This window comes from Balaenoptera ricei, chromosome 5 (assembly GCF_028023285.1).
Source record: "Balaenoptera ricei isolate mBalRic1 chromosome 5, mBalRic1.hap2, whole genome shotgun sequence".
NCBI lineage: Eukaryota > Metazoa > Chordata > Mammalia > Artiodactyla > Balaenopteridae > Balaenoptera > Balaenoptera ricei.
The window spans coordinates 9,195,675-9,214,775 of record NC_082643.1 but is presented as its reverse complement, the minus strand read 5'-3'; the positions used below and the strand labels follow the sequence as shown (position 1 = coordinate 9,214,775).

The following is a 19,101-nucleotide window of genomic DNA, read 5'->3' as shown; positions in this document are numbered from 1 at the left end:
ACTGAATTTCTGAAAAGCTTTATTGTAGTTAATGAGGAGACATGCTATATCTCTGAATCAAAAATACATTTAATTCATCACACCTAGTCATTTTTTCTCAGGGAAGACTCCCAGAAACCCAATTTGTACATATTCAGACATCTAACTTCATATCACATGGTAATGTTAATGAGTAGATGTTATAGACTTGCTGTATCCAACCACACCCTCAACTACAACAGTTTATTCTAAATCTAGTCTACCTTAGAATTAAGATAAAATGTTAACCATAATGGAAAATTCATTTCAACAAAATGACTAATTACTCTAACAAATTTTTCCAAATGGTTTTGTTTTGTCATATAAATGCATATAAGTGTCTGTAAGAAACTTGGCAATATTAAATACAAAGTATACTAAGCTTGTTATTAAAATTAATTTCAAAGACAAAAAAAAAAAAAAAAAAGAATGAAATAGGGCTTCCCTGGTGGCGCAGTGGTTGGGAGTCTGCCTGCCGGTGCAGGGGACACGGGTTCGAGCCCTGGTCTGGGAGGATCCCACATGCCGCGGAGCACCTGGGCCCGTGAGCCACAGTTGCTGAGCCTGCGTGTCTGGAGCCTGTGCTCCGCAACAAGAGAGGCCGCGGTGGTGAGAGGCCCGCGCACCGCGATGAAGAGTGGCCCCCGCTTGCCGCAACTGGAGAAAACCCTCGCACAGAGGCGAGGACCCAACAGAGCCATAAATAAATAAATAAATAAATAATTTTAAAAAAAAAGAATGAAATAAACTTGCTGAAAGGCCTCAGTCCTTTAACTGTACTTTTTTCTCTACTTGACACCAAATTACTATCTCAACTGATCATTTTGAATGTGAAAATGCTAAATTACTCAGATTAGGTAAAATTAGCTGACTTAGATTTGGGATGCTTTGGGATATGCATATGAAGAAACTCTTGGAGTTAAACAATAACACTGAGCTTTCTTAGCAGAAAGGTCAACCCAGGCCTTCATCAGTCAGAATTAAGATCCAAACAAGGGAGGTTGAGGAATACATTCTGTGAGAAAATGGGGGAACAACCTATTATGTTATCTGGGTCTAAGGGCACCAAATCCTGAATAAACATGTGCCCAAAAAATGACTCCCTAAAATGTAAAACTCCATTTATCTTCACAACCTCAATGTGGAAGTAGGGAAAATCACTAAGCTAGGAAGTTCCAACACACTTTGAAAAAATATGAAAACAAGCAACCACATACTTGACTGTATTTGCATTGTTGTGTTCTGAGAGTGTTTGTCTCCAAACTGCTATGGTTTCATCATTTATTAAACTGGTGTAATGGGCTTGGTTCATCATCCTGAAGTCAACAGCAGGAGAAGAATTCTGGAGGATTACATGTAACAATAAAAAAGAGAAACTGTGTAATAGCAGGGATCTTTTCTCATCTCCCTCTCCCCAGATGTTCCCCGCTTGGTGCTTCACTTACATACAGGAGCTGGGGTGCACTGCCAGATCCTCCCACCCTTCAGAATGGGGGCGATCCCTCCCCCAGCTGCCGAGAGAGTACACTCCCTAGGGCTACCAGCTGTGCTGCCCTGGGCTAGTGCTTCGCTCCCTTCCCACCCAGCAGCTGGTGGGGGCGTGGTACCAGGACCCAGCCAGTCCCCTTGCCTCCAGCAGGATTTAAACCTGTAAGATTCCTCGGGGAAACAGACTCTGAGCCTGAGATTTATGTTCGGGGGCGGCGGTTGCTTTAGAACCACGTTTCCTTAGGGATGAAGGAGGCGGGATTGGGCCGAAGGAGAAGCTGAACTGCAGAGCCCTCAGCCAATCCCATGGGGAGCTCTGGAGTGGGGACGGCCCTTCAGCACACTCCCCAGAGACACCAAACCAATACGACTTCCTCAGGCTTCTTTCCCGCTCTGCTTTGAATCACCATAACATCAAGGCTTGTAAATTACTCATCATTTGCCATAACTGTTGACCAAACTCCAACAAAACGTATTATAAAGAGTCAGAGTTCAGTGACAACCTGTATTGCAAATCATCCATGAAAACGTAATGCCTCTTAATGTCTTGCTCAAAGTATAGAGCTATAAATTTATAAGAAAGGTAACAAAAAGGACATGTCAATAATGGCCTTGAAAATCCCAAATGCTGCCCAGCACTGTACTGTACGTCCTTTATTCAGTGAGATTAAAAAATAATAATAATATAAGCACTTCTATTTCCTAAAATTGCTCTTTTTCAACTTATTTTCCCCAAATCCTGCTCTTGATCTAGAACTAAGAAAAAGTTGAAAGTGCTTTATGCCTCCTGTACTTGTCACTAAAAAGGAGGGAAAAAAGTAATATTAAAGCGTTAACCAGATGATCATTTTTTTTCTCCTTTGTACCTGCACATGAAAACACAACTTTCTGGGGACTTCCCTGGTGTCGCAGTGGTTAAGAATCCGCCTGCCGATGCAGGGGATACGGGTTCGAGCCCTGGTCCAGGAAGACCCCACATGCCGCGGAGCAACTAAGCCCGTGTGCCACAACTACTGAGCCTGCGCCCTAGAGCCCGTGAGCCACAACTACTGAGCCCACGTGCCACAACTTCTGAAGCCCACGCGCCTAGAGCCCATGCTCCACAACGAAGAGTAGCCACCACAATGAGAAGCCTGTGCGCTGCAATGAAGAGTAGCCCCCGCTCACCGCAACTAGAGAAAGCCCGTGTGCAGCAACGAAGACCCAACACAGCCAAAAATAAATTAATTAATTAATTAATTACAAACAAACAAACAAACAAAGAAAACACAACTTTCTGAGTAAATTTTCTCGGTTATTTTCTCAGAGTTATGAGTTTAGATATCATTATAAGGGGAAAGGAGAAGGGCATGTAACAAATCAGAGATGCTCGTCAAAGTTTATGATCATCTGTTCTTGATAATTATTTTACCAAAATGACCACAGACATGTATTGAGAGAACAAAAGCCGTCTTGGATTACATAGAGAAAACCTATAAGACAAAGCAGACACTTGAGAACACACAAACAAAACTGCCTTGCCACCATGGTCTTGCAACCCACTGTCATTATGTAAATTTTAATTACTTCCCCCATTCAAAGGGGTAGCTGAACACAGACACTTAACACATACTTACAATAAAATATAAGCAAAGAACTATTCTGTCAGTCTTGTTGCAAGTCCAACAAACCACAGATGCCTTTCATGCAGTACAACCTCAGAATCACATAAAGACTCAAGAAAAAACGTCGATTTTCCATACCTTAGAATTACATACAGCCCCAAAAGAAAAAATTGGTCTAGGTCGGTGTTTCCCAACTGTGGCTGCACTTTGGATCACCAGAGCTTTCAAAACTCCCGACAGCCAAGCCACACTCTAGACCAGTTAAATCAGAATCTCTAGAGACATCAGCGTCTTTTTAAGACTCCCAGGTCTTAGTCAATAATTACGTAATATCTTTGTACGGTGACAGATGGTAACTAGACTTCTTGTGGTGACCATTTTGAAATTACAGAAATATCATATCACTATGTTGTGTACCAGGAACTAAAATAGTGTTGTAGGTTAATTATACTTCAAAATCAAACAAACAATACTTTTCTAAGTCATATTCTATTTTTAGTTTCTTTTTTCCTTGTTACCTTACATTTTTAACGCATACAACTCTTACAGTTGTTTAAAATTTAACCTGGAGAATTTAATTTCTCCAACAATAGGCTACTTTCACCTCCTTCTCATCAACGTTTTGTTCTCCAGTCCCAACAGGGTTAATTACAGTAAATTCAAAAGCCAACTACAAATACCAGATACCATATTTACAAAAGAAATGAGACAAAGTTTTATGTTGAATTTCACAGGAAAATTGAAGTTGGTTAATCAAGCCAGTTTCACAGGGAAATGAATACTTCAAACTCTACTACTGGTGGACACAAAGTTATTATCCTGCAGAGATTCAGGGCTTTTCATATTTTGCTTTATTAGCATCTTAAAGGAACAAAGAATAGCCTCAGCTTTTCTCCAGGTTTCTCCGTGAAGCACTGAAGCTGGTCCTAAAATAGGTCTAAAGCAACAGTTCCAAATCACCCCAGAGGGCTGCACTCAACAGAACTTTCTCCAGGATCCTGACCTGGAAAATATCCAGTTGTCAGTTTCAGCTGTCCAACCTGCAGCCTCAGACCCCACCGCAACCTTTAATATCAAAGTCCTAGAATGATACTGACCAGAAGGCAAGAACATCGCGTATTGAAAGATGGCGAAGTATCAGAGTAAGGCGGAGAGTTCCCAGCAGCGACAAGGCCCCTTGTGTCCACAGACCCTCATTTTCTTTCCAACCCATTCTGATTCCTTTGTCATCACCGAGGGCCCTTCCCTGCTCCTCCAGGGGAAGATAAGGATCAATGCACTACCTACGGTTGGTCCTCCCTAAGTGCTTGTGTGGACAGGGGAGGAGAGGGGCAGGGAGGGAGGGAGGAGAGGGGCACGGAGGGAGGGAGGAGAGGGGCAGGGAGGGAGGGAGGAGAGGGAGCCTAGGAGCAGGGGAGGGGGTGGAAGGCAGGAAACGAATCTGTGCTGCCGATTTCAGGCTGGTATCTCTCGTCCAGAAGAGGGGGATGAATTCAAGCCCTGTCACAGATACCTGGCCCACGTTCTCTTCGACCTCCACCCCTGAAAGAATGTCATTCTTCCTGACTCACCCACCACAGTGATGCAGGAGGCAACCAGAGGGAAATTTTAGTGTGGTGCTACGAGCGGATGATCAATAACAAAGGAGAGCTGAATACTGTGGCATCTCCTAGACTTCGCGTAGGCTCAATCACATCAAACAAACCCAGAGAGTTCTCAGACACCCAGCATTTGTGGCTACGTAACAGGGAAGGAAAGGATGGAAAGTCAAATAATCCCAAAGTGAGTGTGAACTCTCTAAGGCCTCCTTAAATCTCCTGTGGGACAAATCCAGATGTAAATAAATAATTTTCAATTATAAATTAGAACTCTGTGATTAAAATACCAAGAAAATTACTGGCACTTCAAGGAAGCCAAATGGAGATTACCTCAAGGTTTAGTTGGCTTATTTTAATATAATAAAATTGGTAGAAACAAAAAGTAACGTTGCTCTCATGTAATTATTTATCAAAATAAATATTGGTTCACCCTTATTCCACCCCCAAAATAACAGTCAAAAGAAAATGTTACCTCATATTTGGAGCAAAGTACAAAAGTCTGGTCTCCTCCAGAGAAGATCTGCTTAACAATATGATATTTAAAGCGATCTGTCAAAAAAATTTTCAAGAGCATATTTTTCAACAATTAACGTTTTTCCTTGATCCCCTCTCTTCTAATATTCCACAATATGCTTCAGAACGGTTTCCTATCCATTTAATAATTATGTCCGAAAAGTAAGAAACCTCCTCCCCGGGCTCTCTTCCCAGGACTGTTTCTACTTCAGTTAAAACTAAACATATAAAACTGTACCTTCCACTCTGACCCTCCCTCCCTCCCTCCCTCCTACTGCCAGCTAGTCCTGACCTCGTTTCTGTTTTTCATTCTAACTCTGTCATGCCACTGCCCTGACGTTTGGAACGGTCACTACCATAAACCGTAACATCTGCTAAGAAATCATTCGGCACCTGAGTGTGGTGGTCTGCAGCCCCTTCAGGACGCAGCTTGCCTCCGAAGGACCTCGACATCCTACCACCCGCTCTGCCTCCCATCATACTGCGTCCGTGCTGACACACCCCTGGCACCACCTTGCTTTTACTTCTCACACACACTACCTCCTACCTCCACGCCTCTTCCTCTGCCTCCCCCAGTGCACACCGCATTCGCCATAAACGGCGCCTCCTAGAGCGTAACTGGAAAGGTGCTCCTGGAATGTGCGATTCCACGGTACTCACCACCGCCCACCCACTCACAGCCCTCTACCTGGCTAACTGCAAATCATCCTTTAAGACACAGCTCAGACTTCCTCTAACCGGAATACTCCTTGATGCCTTCCTCTGTGCTCCCACATTACCAGGAAGGTTCCTAAAACCACAGCATTTACATAACAAATTGAAATTTACCTACTTTGGCAAACATCCAAGCACAGATTTATGATCACGTAAGTTATGCGGTAATTAAACTTCAAAAACTTTGTGGTTTCAAATTAACCCATAAAATGTTTGAGTTTTTTACATTGGTGGCATTTCTTAAATATATGCGTTCGTTACTAACAGGCGTACAATGCCTTAGAGAAAAAGAAATTTACAAATGACAGAGAAGAGGACACCAAGCCATTCTTTCACTTTGGGGAACATCACCTAAACAAAATCTTGTTTCTTTTACAGTTTAAGTTCCACTACATTTTTAGATGCTCAAATGTTCCTTCCATAAATATTTATTCAGTTAGAAGTTTGTGCCAGGCCCTGTGCTATATGCCAGGTTTATAAAGGGGAAAAGACTCCATCCCTGTAGTTAAGTTTCTTATAATCCAGTAGGAAACTTATGATTGTTATTGTTAAAATAAAATTCTGATCAAGCCAGAAGTGTGTCATTTTATAGTCTTCAAAATCAAAATTAATTAATTATTAAATCACACTTCTTTCTAATGACTCTCCAGCTGCATTGAAGCTTCTGGATTTTATTATTTCAAGTCACTCTTACTGAGTGACTGCCTTATTTTGATTTCTAATGAAATGGAACTATTTTGAAACTAAATGGAACAAAATTCAACTATTTTTGAAGAGAAGGAAAAAATGGCATGAAAAGAAATCATGTCATGTTTTCACCAAAATAGCAATCATAAAGCAAAGGTAACACAGTACAGGCATTAAGAGCACAGGCTTTAAGACTCACAGATACAGAGAACGAACTAGTAGTTCGTTCGAACTAGGGTGGGCAATATAGGGTTGGGGCGTGGGAGGTACAAACTACTGGGTATAATATAGGCTATCATGATGTGTTGTACAACACGGGGAATATAGCCAATATTTTGTAATACCTGTAAATGGAGTGTAATCTTTAAAAACTGTATAACATTTTTAAAAATTAAAAAAAAAAGAACACAGGCTTCAGAATGAGGCAGACCTGGCTTTAAATCCTGTTCCCCGAATCTGTATCATCTCGGGCAAGTTACTTAACCTCCTTAAGACTCAGTTTCCTCATCTCCAACATGGAGATAATAACCACTAGTTCTTAAGGTTGTTTGCAGTGCTTAGCACGGTTATGGAACTTGGTTAAGCATTCAGTAAACGTGAACTTTCATTATCAGCAACGATAATAAATAAAACGTATACACCACCACCACGGTCCTTAGGGCCAAAATTACACGTTTTGCTTTATTCTCTAGGATCTCAACTATAGAGCCTCATGCATAGTGAGTACTCAAATACCTGTTGATTGACGTTAAAATATCTCACATTCATTCCTTCCAAAAGACCTCAAGGTAAAAAATAAATACGTGTTCTATAAACAATTGTTTTGAGCATTTAAAATACCATTAAATTCTAATAAAAATCACTCTTACCAGCTCTGGCTGAAAGCTGGCCACTATGGGCGGCCCAGTAACCTTTCACAGGTGATGGGCACTTGACATTACAAGTGTGTCCAGTTCCTAATTGACCTCTTGCTCCACAACCAAACGCATAGATGAGTCCAGAAGAAGGCACAAAGGCTAGGGTGTGTTGTCTGGGGGAAAATAATGTAAATTAACCCATCAGCATCCCTTCTGATACGGATGAATACACACTCTGACTTTTCACTTCCACATGGGAGCACTGCAATTCCCACGGGTGCCCCTTGTGTTCACAGGTGCCTGTTTCTGCAGTGCTGGCTCTTCGTAACACCATTCTTCTCTGATAATCTAGGTCATCGGGAGGACGGCAAGACTCGGAAAGAGCTGAAGGCCTGCTGCATCTGGGATGAGTGGGAAGAGGCGGGGTGGACCAGCAAAATTTCCAAGACATTCTTTGAGGCTCTCTCACTTTCCTCTCTTCATGTCTCCCACACATCGCGCTATTCTTTATCCCAAAGAAGCATCCTGGCCCCAGGCGGCTCTGCTTCTCTAAAACCCTTCCTCGCCACACCCTGCTCAGATCGGACTCTCTGCAAACTTTCACCATAGGTATGCATGCAGTTAAGATTTCTTAAAATGATGGTGGCTGGGTCTAACCACATTCTCCATCACTACAAAGACAAGATCCATTTCTGGGTCTTAACAGTTATGGGGACGCTCTTAGGAGCACTCACCTGCCACAGGCAATCTGAGTGACTTCACTGCCCATCAGCTCCAGGACTCTTCTGGGATTAACCTCATCATTCATGGAATCATGTCCAAGTTGCCCACAGGAACCAGCACCAAAGGTAAACACACCTCCACTCTAACAAGGAGCAAACACCACATGACTGCACTGTGTCTCTGAGTTTGCGTACACTCCTTTAGCCTTTGTATACAAAATTCATTATCACAACCGTCTGTATAAGAACGCTACACTCGCTTGGTACTTAGCCAAATCACTTCTTTGGAACGTTGATTAAATGGAAAAGTAATTTAAAAAGAACTTAAGGCTACACCTTTATGGAATAAAGACAGTACTGCTCAAGGGAATGTGTGCCATCTATAAATTCTGAAAGTTGTTTAAAAGTACAACGATGTGTTAATAAGAAGGAAAACAAAAGAAGAAGAAAAAGATAGGTGAAATGAGATGATTTTGTATGATCATTTGTATGTAAGAAATTAAATGTTCCACAGATTCCTTGGAGAGTAAGATCTTTTTAGCAGCTGTACTTGAACAAATGCTAAGGCATTTTATCAAAGTGAATCTATAATAGTATTTGTTCGACATGAAAATACCTTCTCATTTTCTCTAGATGTAACTGTTTTAGAAGCAAAAGAAATAGGTAGATAATTTTAAGACATTAATTACATTGTTCTTTGTTTTTTACAAATATTTAAATGGCTTGTTTTAAAGGAACACAGAATATTGCTATATATATTTGAAAGTTATATATACATTGAACTATCTTTTTAACACCAAAATATATATATATATATATTTTTTTTTTTTTTTATTGGAGTATAGTTGCTTTACAATATTGTGTTAGTTTATACTATACAGCAAAGTCAATCAGCTATACGTATACATATATCCCCTCTTTTTTGGATTTCCTTCTCTTTTAGGTCAGCACCGAGCATTCAGTAGAGTCCCCTGTGCTACACAGTAGGTTCTCATTAGGTATCTATTTTATACATAGTATCAATAGGGTGTATTTGTCAATCCCAATCTCCCAATTCATCCCACCACCCTCTTCCCCCTTGGTATCCATGCGTTTGTTCTCTATGTCTGTGTCTCTATTTCTGCTTTGAAAACACCAAAATATTAACAGTGATTCTTTTTGAGTTAGAATCCTTCTTTATTTTACAGTTAGTCCATAATGAACAGGAACTACTTCCATAATAGAAAAAAATCACTTTAAGAACAAATTTATGCCAAAGAAATGCCAAAAGGGTCAGGCCAGCTTAGCATTTTCTCTCTCACAGTGGCATTCTAGAATCTTTTCTGAAAGGGCGTATTTTTCCCTGATATCAGTTTCAGGAGGTTGATGGACACACCCTAAACACCACTAGCTTCCCTTAATAATAACTGATTTGAATGTATTGTCCTCATATTTTTATTTTTTATATTTAAAATTTATTTATTTATTTATTTATTATTTCTTTTTGGCTGTGTTGAATCTTCGTTGCGGTGCACAGGCTTCTCATTGCAGTGGCTTCTCTTGTTGCAGAGCACGGGCTCTAGGCGCGCAGGGCTTCAGTAGTTGTGGCACACGGGCTTAGTGGCATGTGGGATCTTCCCGGACCAGGGCTTGAACCCGTGTCCCCTGCATTGGCAGACGGAGTTTTAACCACTGAGCCATCAAGGAAGTCCCTCATATTTTTAGAAATTCTTAAATCTCACTGTGGCTCAACTTGAAGAAAAAAATACTTTTGTGTTGGACTTGCCTGGTGGCCCAGTGGTTAAGAATCCGCCAGCTAGGGCATGGGACATGGGTTTGAGCCCCGGTAAGGGAAGATCTCACATGCCGCGGAGCGACTAAGCCCGTGCGCCACAACTACTGAGCCTGCGCGCCTAGAGCCCGTGCTCTGCAACAAGAGAAGCCACTGCAATGAGAAGCCTGTGCACCGCAATGAAGAGTAGCCCCCACTCACCGCAACTAGAGAAAGCCCGTGCATAGCAACGAAGACTCAACACAGCCAAACATAAAATAAATAAATAAATTTATTTTAAAAAAATATATACTTTTGTGCTACTTTTAATAAAGGTCTTCAGGGAAGTATGGCTGAATTAATGCCTAACTCCGTGTTACTGGGGAGCTTTCGTAGGGATACTGGTCATATGCATTTAGCCTGGGAGCTAGTGTCAACTGGAACGGGGCGTGGGTCCGTCTTCTCGAGCGCCTGGAGGCTGACCGCCAGTGGAGCGAGGGAAGAGGGAGAATGCAGACGGCTGCTGAGAAGGGAGACAACGCTGGACTACTTTTAGACACTGTCAACTGCCCTCTCTAAAAGGCCCTATCCAACCAACCAAAGCATGATCAATAAGCATTCGCGTCATACCCAGCACCAAAGCGCCACGGAACAAACTGGAATACTCCGAGTCCCTTACTTTTGTGAGAACTGCCGTATGCTCTTCTCCGCAACTGATATAGACGACTTTCTGTGTGCGTAGCAGCTTCACATGGCAAGGAGACTCTCGATCTAGAATAAGAGAAATACCACAGTGTCACTACCATTTGCCTTTGAGATGTACACAGCTCTCTTAGCCTGAATTTTGGGTCCCCTGGACGCCTGACTCTCACCTTCCGCTTCCTGAACCTCCCCCCTTGGATGTCTGACAGATGCCTCATTTTTAATGTATTTAAAACTCAACTCTTGGGTTCCCTACACTCCCCACGCATAGCTTTCCTCATTTCATAAATGCGGCTTCACCCTTCCAGCTTTTCCTCTTTATTTCAAACTACACATCCAACAATGAGCAAAATCAACTGGCCCCGCCTTCAAAATACATTCAGATCCATCTTTATTCCCACTACTTCCAAACTGGCCTTCCAGCCTCCCCCGTGGACCCACTCTAGGCAAAGCGAAATTGGATTGCTCTTCTCCTCAGCGCCTACGGCTCAGTGTCCTCCCTGATTTCACGGAGAGGAGCCCAAATCCCTACCCTGCCCTTCAGGCCACGCGTGACGGGGCCTCCCTAGCTCTCTGAGCTGCTACCCTTCCCGCCTCCCGCTCACCCCAGCCCTGAGCACACCACGGATCCCCCGGCACGGGCGCTTCTGCGCGCCCTGCTCCCTCTGACTGCGGCAGGCTCCGCCCAGCCTATCTACACGCCTCCCCTCCGACCTGAGTCCCTACGGGCTCCGCTCAAACGTCTTATCCGAGAGGCCCTCCCTGGCCACCTGATACGAAATAGGAACCCCTCCTCTCAGACCCTGTGACGTCCTGTATACTTACGGGTTTGTGGTTTGCGTCTGCCCACGAGCAGGCAATCTCCGCTAAGCCAAGGGTATTATTATCTGTTTTGGTCCCTGCCGCACCCTTAGGGCCTGACACGGGGCCAGCACACACAAGCGCCTCAGGAAGCACATACTAAACAAATGAGGTTAAGAGGTCCACGTGAAGACTTCACCTACCTCTCTCATCACTGAGCCCGAGCTGCCCCGCGTTATTCATCCCCCAGCCAAACACGGCTCCTGAGAGAGACAGGGCGAAGCTGTGGGCCCCTCCTGCAGCCACCTGTGCCAGCGGGATCCCCTCCAGGGACCTCACCCTCTGCGGGCTGGCTTGGGAGGGGAACTCCTTCCCCAGGCCCAGCTGCCCATGGCTGTTCTTCCCCCACGTGAAGAACTGGCCATCTGAAATAAGAAGAGGGTAACTGGTATTACCAGAAATGACACAAGTGCCGTCCACAAAAATAACCTTGTTAGAACAACAGGGTTGCCCGGGAGGCCCATTCGTTAGCGCCCCCCGGCCGCAACACACGCCCCCCCAAGAGCAAGGGAGCAGACACACTTCGCGCTGCAACCGAAACTCCCACGTGTCGTGACAACGGAGATGGGCTGAGCCTTAACACCCTTCCAAGGCTATTAACATTGACGCAAAGAAAAAAGTAAATGTTTAAGTCAAGTCAGTTTTGAATAGGCAATTACCAGGCTTAGATCCACTAAGCAAGGTGAACGAGTTCTGACCACACCAGGGCCATGAGAGACCCAGGACTTCACGGGGTCCAGCTATGACCCGGACGGCACCACAGAGAATCAAGCAGGACCTGTTGGTGCTGACCCCCCCTCACATTTATCCTAACAAAATACAGCATTATCTGCTGGCTTAGGTTTTTCTAACTCCGTCTTCTTCATTTATTTGGGAGCTTCATGGTGGAATATAACGCCATAGTGAGCTGTAGCTCAGAAAAACCAATCTCCTGCTCAAGCACACGACTGACGCACTGTCTCCTCCTCACCTTCCCCCGAGAGAGAGTGGGAGCAGCAATGATGACCAGCTCCTTCATCATCCAAACCCTGAGAAAAGCGTGAGCTACACAGAGGCTGTCTGAGAACCGCTGCTGTCCAACAGGAATGCACAGACCCTAACCAGTTAGTTAAACGTATCCAGTTAGATACCATCACACAAAAATGCAAAGGGAAATGGTTCTCAAATTAGCGTAACATTAGCATAGATGTACTTTACCAGCTGCAAGAGCCAAGCAATGCCAGTTGCCGCAGGAAACTTGTAATATTGTCTGCTGGTTCAGCTTTTGTATTAACCTAAAACAGAAAAGACTTTCCTCTTAAGAAGGGCATTCACAAACAATGATTGGAAATATTCCCAACTAAATAAAACAGTTGTAATAAGTAACATCTTTCACAAAAGACTTTTTAAAATCAAACATATAATCTTACATGATATAATTCTACTAAGTCTTTCACTAACCTCCTGCCTCTTAGGTAGCTACTGTTTAAAAAAACAAAACAAAACAAAACAACCATTCTGCACCTAAACCCATTACCATAGCCCTCTGTTAATTCCCACCTTGTCATCTCCAATTCAGGGACAAAAGGAGTAAACTACAGGAGAAAGATCCCTAAGGACATGGCTAGTATCTAAATGGCTTTCAAATGAGGGCAATGCCATGATCCAGCAATCCCACTTCTGGGTATATGTCCAAAAGAACTGAAAGCTGGGTACCAAAGAGATATGTGTACACCCACACTGATAGCAGCATTATTCAAAATGGCCAAAAGGTGGCAGCAACCCAAGTATCCATCAACAGATGACTAGAAAAACAAATGTGGTATACACATCTGGAATATGTATACAACAGAATATTCACCAGCCTTTAAGAAAAAAAACTCCGACACGTGCTACAACATGAATGAAACCTGGACATTACGCTAAGTGAAATAAGCCAGTAACAAAAAGACAAATACTCCGTAATTCCGCTTACGTGAGATATCTAGACTAGTCAACTTCATACAAATCAAAGTCTAACGGTGCCTGCCAGTGGCTGGGAGAGGAGAAATGGGGAGTTGTCATTTAATGAGTACAAAGTTAAATTTCTGCCAGATAAAAAAAGTTCTGGAGATTGGTCACACAGCAACGTGAATATACTTAACACTACTGAACTGTACACTCTAAAATGGTTACGATGGTACATTTTATGTTATGTGTATTTTACCACAATTTTAAAAAATTAAGAAGGGCAATGCCTCCAAAACTCTGATTCCCTAGGATGATAAAGAGGAAGATCATATGATAACTTTTTAAATCCCGCTCCTCTGCTTGCTCGTGTCAAAGACAGAGATAAGAACGGTACCCATTCACAGGGTTGTGGTGAGAATCAAAAGAAAAAATTCATGCTTGGCACTGCCCAACAGAGGTGGACAGCCTGAGAATATCTGCTGCTTCCTATTTTAGTAATTCACAAGTTGCCGTTTTCCTCTTCATTAAGTGTATGCCATGGGAACAAAGGAGTCAGACGGGCACACTCTCGGGAAAGGGCATTTTAGAAGACAGACATCCAATAGGCGAGGAGGGGGTTATTTAGAGTGAGAGGTAGATGTTGCTTTTGTTAACGGTTTATTTTCTCGGATCTAAAAAAAATGTATAAAATAGAGTTCACATATGCATTTAGTACCAAATAGAAGCCAACTATTTTTTTTATTGTAGATTCACATGCACTTGTAAGAAATAATACAGAGATCCCTTGTACACTTTGTCCAGTTTCCCCCAGTGATGACATTTTGCAAAACTACAGTATGGTATCATAACAAAGATACTGACATTAATATAACCTACCAATCTCATTTATGTTTGGGTTGGCCAAAAAGTTCATTCAGGTTTTCCCATAGGATGTTACGGGAAAACCCAAATGAACTTTCTGGCCAGGCCAATATTTCCCCAGATTTATCTGTACGCATTTCTGAGTTTGTAGTATTTTTGCCACCTGTGCAGGCTCATGTATCCAGCACCATGCTCAATGGTTCCAACGCCACAAGGATTCCTTTTGTTGTACTTTTATAACCACTCCTCCCCTCCCCCATTCGTAACCCCTGGCAACCAGTAATCTACCTTCCATTTCCACGATTTTGTCATTTTGAGAATGTTATAGAAATGGAACCATACAGTAGGTAGCCTTTTGGGATTGGCTTCTTTTTCACTCAGAATAATTCCCTGGACATTTGTCCAAATTGCTGCACGTATCAATAGCTTGTAGAACCCCACTATGTTTTAAAATTGGAGAACGTAATACTGCCTTGGGGCCCAGTGTTTCAGAACCTTATGTGGCAACAGCCCTTTTTTCCTGGCCAGCTTCCACTCCAATTCCCCCTCTCCTCCCTTTATGCGTCACCATTACCCTCAATACAACCTCCACAATCACAGTTACAGAGAGGAAGCAGGCCAATAGGACAAGACAAACAATAAGAAACTATACCCTTGAGGTGGAGAAAACAGGACACGCCTGCACAAGCATATACTGTGTTTCACCTACTCATCTTACTCCATCCTCCCAATCACTTTGTAAAGGTACACAATACTACGTAACTCCATTCTGAAGTTAGGAAATCGAGGCCTAGATAAGTTCAACAATTTGCCCAAGGTCCCTCACCTAATAAGTAATAGAGCCAGTACTGGAATCTGAGTCCGTATGACCTCAAAACTATGTTACTTTCCACAATACTAAGGTATGAATTAATGAATCTACTTTAATTAAGTTATAATATGAAATTATATACAAACTAAAGCCTCAGAAGTCATCCATAATTTAGACATGACTAATAAAAATAATAACTGCTACTCTAACACAGATCACTCCATTTTTAGAAATGAAATGCCATTAAACAGATTTTCTTGAGTCTTTGGTCATCAACGAATGAAATACTTTTGTCATTAATGTTATAAATCTTTTCCTTAATATTACAATTTCGTTAAAACATAGCATCCCCCTTTTTAAAATTTCTACTCTCCCTATGCCCCCCAAATTAAATTAATTTTTGGAAGTAATGAATCCAAGACATTACCTGTTCTAAATCAGGAAATGGAATCAAATCATTCTTACCTCCCTGTTCCTCTTTTCCCTAAAACAGCTTGTGATTAAAGAGACAAAAATCTAAGAAGGGCAAAAAAGGAAGAGGAAGAAGAATGTACTGTCCTTTAAAAGGGACAGTAATTGGGCGGGGGGGGGGGGGGGGGGGGCGGGGAGAGGCCATTTAATAAACACACCTGTACTGAGCAATGCATGTGCTGGAGCACTCTTAGCAATGGCAATGCTAAAATGAATGATCCAGGTCTCCTGGCATCAAGCGCTCCCAGCTTTGTACTAAGAATAGTTATTAAATTAAAAATTGCAAAGAATGTGACAAGTACTGCAACACAAGGAATGTTGTACATTTGCAGTATAAAGGAGCAGGAATTAAATGAAGGAAATAAACCAGTGGCCTCTTTGATCATTAAGAACCCTCAACAAACAGAGATGCCCCCGCTTCAAAACATCCACCTGAAAGTAACTTCAATATTTTAGACATTTACTTAGTGGTGAAGCATCGGTTACGTATTTAGCCAAATCATCTAAGATTCAGAATTAAGTAAATACTTAAGGGACTAAAGACCATCGTATTAGTACTTTTGTGTTAAACAACTTATGTATATTTGGTATTTTAGCTGTTGGTAATGCTTAAGGTAATTCGGCCTGTTATTAGAGTATCAGGTCAGCCTTGTGATTCTATTTTAAAGTGACCCATTGAATAATTGTTTTAGGTTTGCAATTTTAAGTTAAAGGTTAGTAAGTCCAGCAATGTGAAGAGGTGTTTTTTTATTCAAACATTATTGAGTTCCAAACACTCTGCCAGCAACTAGGCTACTGGAATAAATAAAGTACAGTTCCTGAACAACTCACATTTTTTAACTGGAGACAGACACTTCTATAAATAATTACAATTTTTGTGACAAGCGTTATAACAGTATAAGGCATGACAGTGACACAAAGGAAACAGCGATCAAAAGAAGAAAGCAGAACCCAAACCAAGGAATCTAACAAAGAAACTAGCAGGAAATAATACTTACAGCAACTGACATTCTTACCTGGGTACTGCCACACAGTCCTCGGTAGTCACGAGTCCTAGTTGACCATCGCTCCCTGCACCCCAAGAAAACAGCTGGCCCCGGTCACTGAGGGCCAGACTGTGGGACTCGCCACACGCCACGTGGACAATATGCTGATCTGCCAAAGCTCCAATTTGCTCTGAAGAAAGAAAAAAACAAAAACAAAAAACCAAAGGAGGAAAATGTAAAGCCCAGAAACAGGAATTACACAGAATTAGCTTCCTAGGCAGTTGTGTTTTTCAAAGAGAACCACTACATCTGTAAATTTATAAAGATGTTATATGTTTCTAAAAGGTATCCATTGAAACCCCAGCTATACTGGGTAGCACACACGCCTGGAGCAACACACACGCCAGATGTTCCCTCCCGTGCCTGGTGCTTCTCCCCAGAAAGAGGCCTGAAGGCTTACTATTCGGAGATGTGGAACCAGAGAGGCCCCAGTGTGAGTGGGAGTGAGGCATGTTACTAAAAGCAGTGGGATTGGGGCTTCCCTGGTGGCGCAGTGGTCGAGAATCTGCCTGCCAATGCAGGGGACGCGGGTTCGAGCCCTGGTCTGGGAAGATCCCACATGCCGCGGAGCAACTGGGCCCGTGAGCCACAACTACTGAGCCTGCGCGTCTGGAGCCTGTGCTCCGCAACAAGAGAGGCCGCGATAGTGAGAGGCCCGCGCACCGCGATGAAGAGGGGCCCCCGCTCGCCACAACTGGAGAAAGCCCTTGCACAGAAACGAAGACCCAACACAGCCATAAATAAAATAAATAAAAAAAAAAAAAAAAAAAAAAAAAACGCAGTGGGATTGAGTGAAATTTTGCCTAGGAACAATGAGACCTCCCCCATCCAGAAAAACACCTTTCTCCCCTTAGTTCCAGAACACAATCTCTCTCTATATACCTATCCAGCCAGAAGATAGAAGGATTTCTCTGAGAAAATTGGCCCAAAAGACCCATAGCTACTGACATTTGTGGGTCCCCCAATGAAATGTCCAGCTTCCCACTAGTTAACAAGACTTGCCCACACACAGCTCCACTCACGTTTCAGTACCTCACTCTTACATATAAGAGACTGGCCAAGGATCAACATATACATGAGGAAATTTTAACATAAAAGTTAAAGAGCAAAGGAAACAGAAGAAAATGAACTCTGAAGAAAAAAAGATCACGAAGAGAACAGAAAAAAAAATAAGTCATTAGAAAAATAAAAGAAGACAAGACACATTCCAACATCCAAAAAACAAAGTTATCTTGGAAAATGGAAACCTGGCAGCATAAATTTAAAGGAAAAACCTTCAAAAGCAGGATGGGAAGTAAGAACTGAAATTTTCTAAGAAACAGAACAAAAAGGCAAAGAACACAACAGAGGAGGAAAAAAAAGAAAGAAATGAGGGGATTATTCCAAGAGGCCCAACAACGGAAAAATAAGAACTTTAAAAAGAGAATGGAGGGCTTCCCTGGTGGTGCAGTGGTTAAGAATCCACCTGCCAATGCAGGGGACATGGGTTCGAGTGCTGGTCCGGGAAGATCCCACATGCCGCGGAGCAACTAAGCCCGTGCGCCACAACTACTGAGCCTGCGCTCTAGAGTCCGCGAGCCACAACTACTGAGCCCACGCTCTAGAGTCCGCGAGCCACAACTACTGAGCTCGTGTGCCACAACTACTTAGCCCGTGTGCCTGGAGCCCACGCTCTGCAACAAGGGAAGCCAACACAATGAGAAGCCCGCGCACCGCAAGAGTAGCCCCCGCTTGCCGCAACTAGAGAAAGCCTGTGCGCAGCAACGAAGACCCAACGCAGCCAAAAATAAATTAATTAAATAAATAAATTTTTAAAAAAGAGAGAATGGAAAAATCACAAAGTAGAAAATTTCCAAGAAGAAAGACATGAAGATTGCTCATAACTGAAGGACATGAGTTTCACATTGAAAGGACCTATTAAAACTTCAGAATAAAGACTGATAAAAACCTACTTTAGAGCACTTCAGCTTGAAATTTCAGAACACCAAAAAAAGATTCCAAAAGTTTCTAGAAAGGAAAACAGTTTATATACAACAGAACAGGGATCAGAATGGCATCATAGTTCTCAGAAGCAATACTGAAAATCAGAAAGACGATGAAGCAATGCCTTCAATTCTGAAGGAAAATGACTTCCAACCGAGAATTCCATATCTAGACAACCATGAATCAAATGAGAGGGAAGGGGAAAAGAACAATTTTCAGGGATGTAAGGCTCTCAAAATATTTTATCTCCCATGCTGCCTTTCTCAGTTAGCTACCTAACATCATGCCTCCAAAACAAAGGAAGATTCAGGTTCCAGCAAACAGGAATCTTACACATTAAAAGCTGAAGAATATTCCCAAGACAGCTATGTAGCAGCCTATGAAGAAAAGTTGGAGGGATGTCTCCAAAGTGAAAAATGGCATACAATCTGATGAGTTTATATTATTGAGTTTTACACTTCTGTCAGAGAATAGAGATTACTACAC

At 42.5% G+C, this 19,101-nt stretch overlaps 1 protein-coding gene across 6 annotated transcripts in view; it reads right to left on the bottom strand.

Moving 5' to 3' along the window:
• Nucleotides 1-19,101, bottom strand: part of HERC3 (HECT and RLD domain containing E3 ubiquitin protein ligase 3) — a 513,145-nt gene that overhangs the window by 431,746 nt on the left and 62,298 nt on the right. For 4 of the 6 annotated variants that reach the window (XM_059922402.1, XM_059922399.1, XM_059922398.1 and 1 more), the window contains 8 exons: nt 16,603-16,762; nt 12,712-12,788; nt 11,658-11,879; nt 10,631-10,722; nt 8,214-8,344; nt 7,492-7,652; nt 5,181-5,257; nt 1,236-1,360 (listed from right to left, as the gene is read on the bottom strand). In XM_059922402.1, coding sequence (XP_059778385.1) covers nt 1,236-1,360; nt 5,181-5,257; nt 7,492-7,652; nt 8,214-8,344; nt 10,631-10,722; nt 11,658-11,879; nt 12,712-12,788; nt 16,603-16,762 — 1,045 coding nt within the window. The remainder of the gene's footprint in view (nt 1-1,235; nt 1,361-5,180; nt 5,258-7,491; nt 7,653-8,213; nt 8,345-10,630; nt 10,723-11,657; nt 11,880-12,711; nt 12,789-16,602; nt 16,763-19,101) is intronic. The other 2 variants (XM_059922404.1, XM_059922403.1) reach the window with 1 other exon arrangement.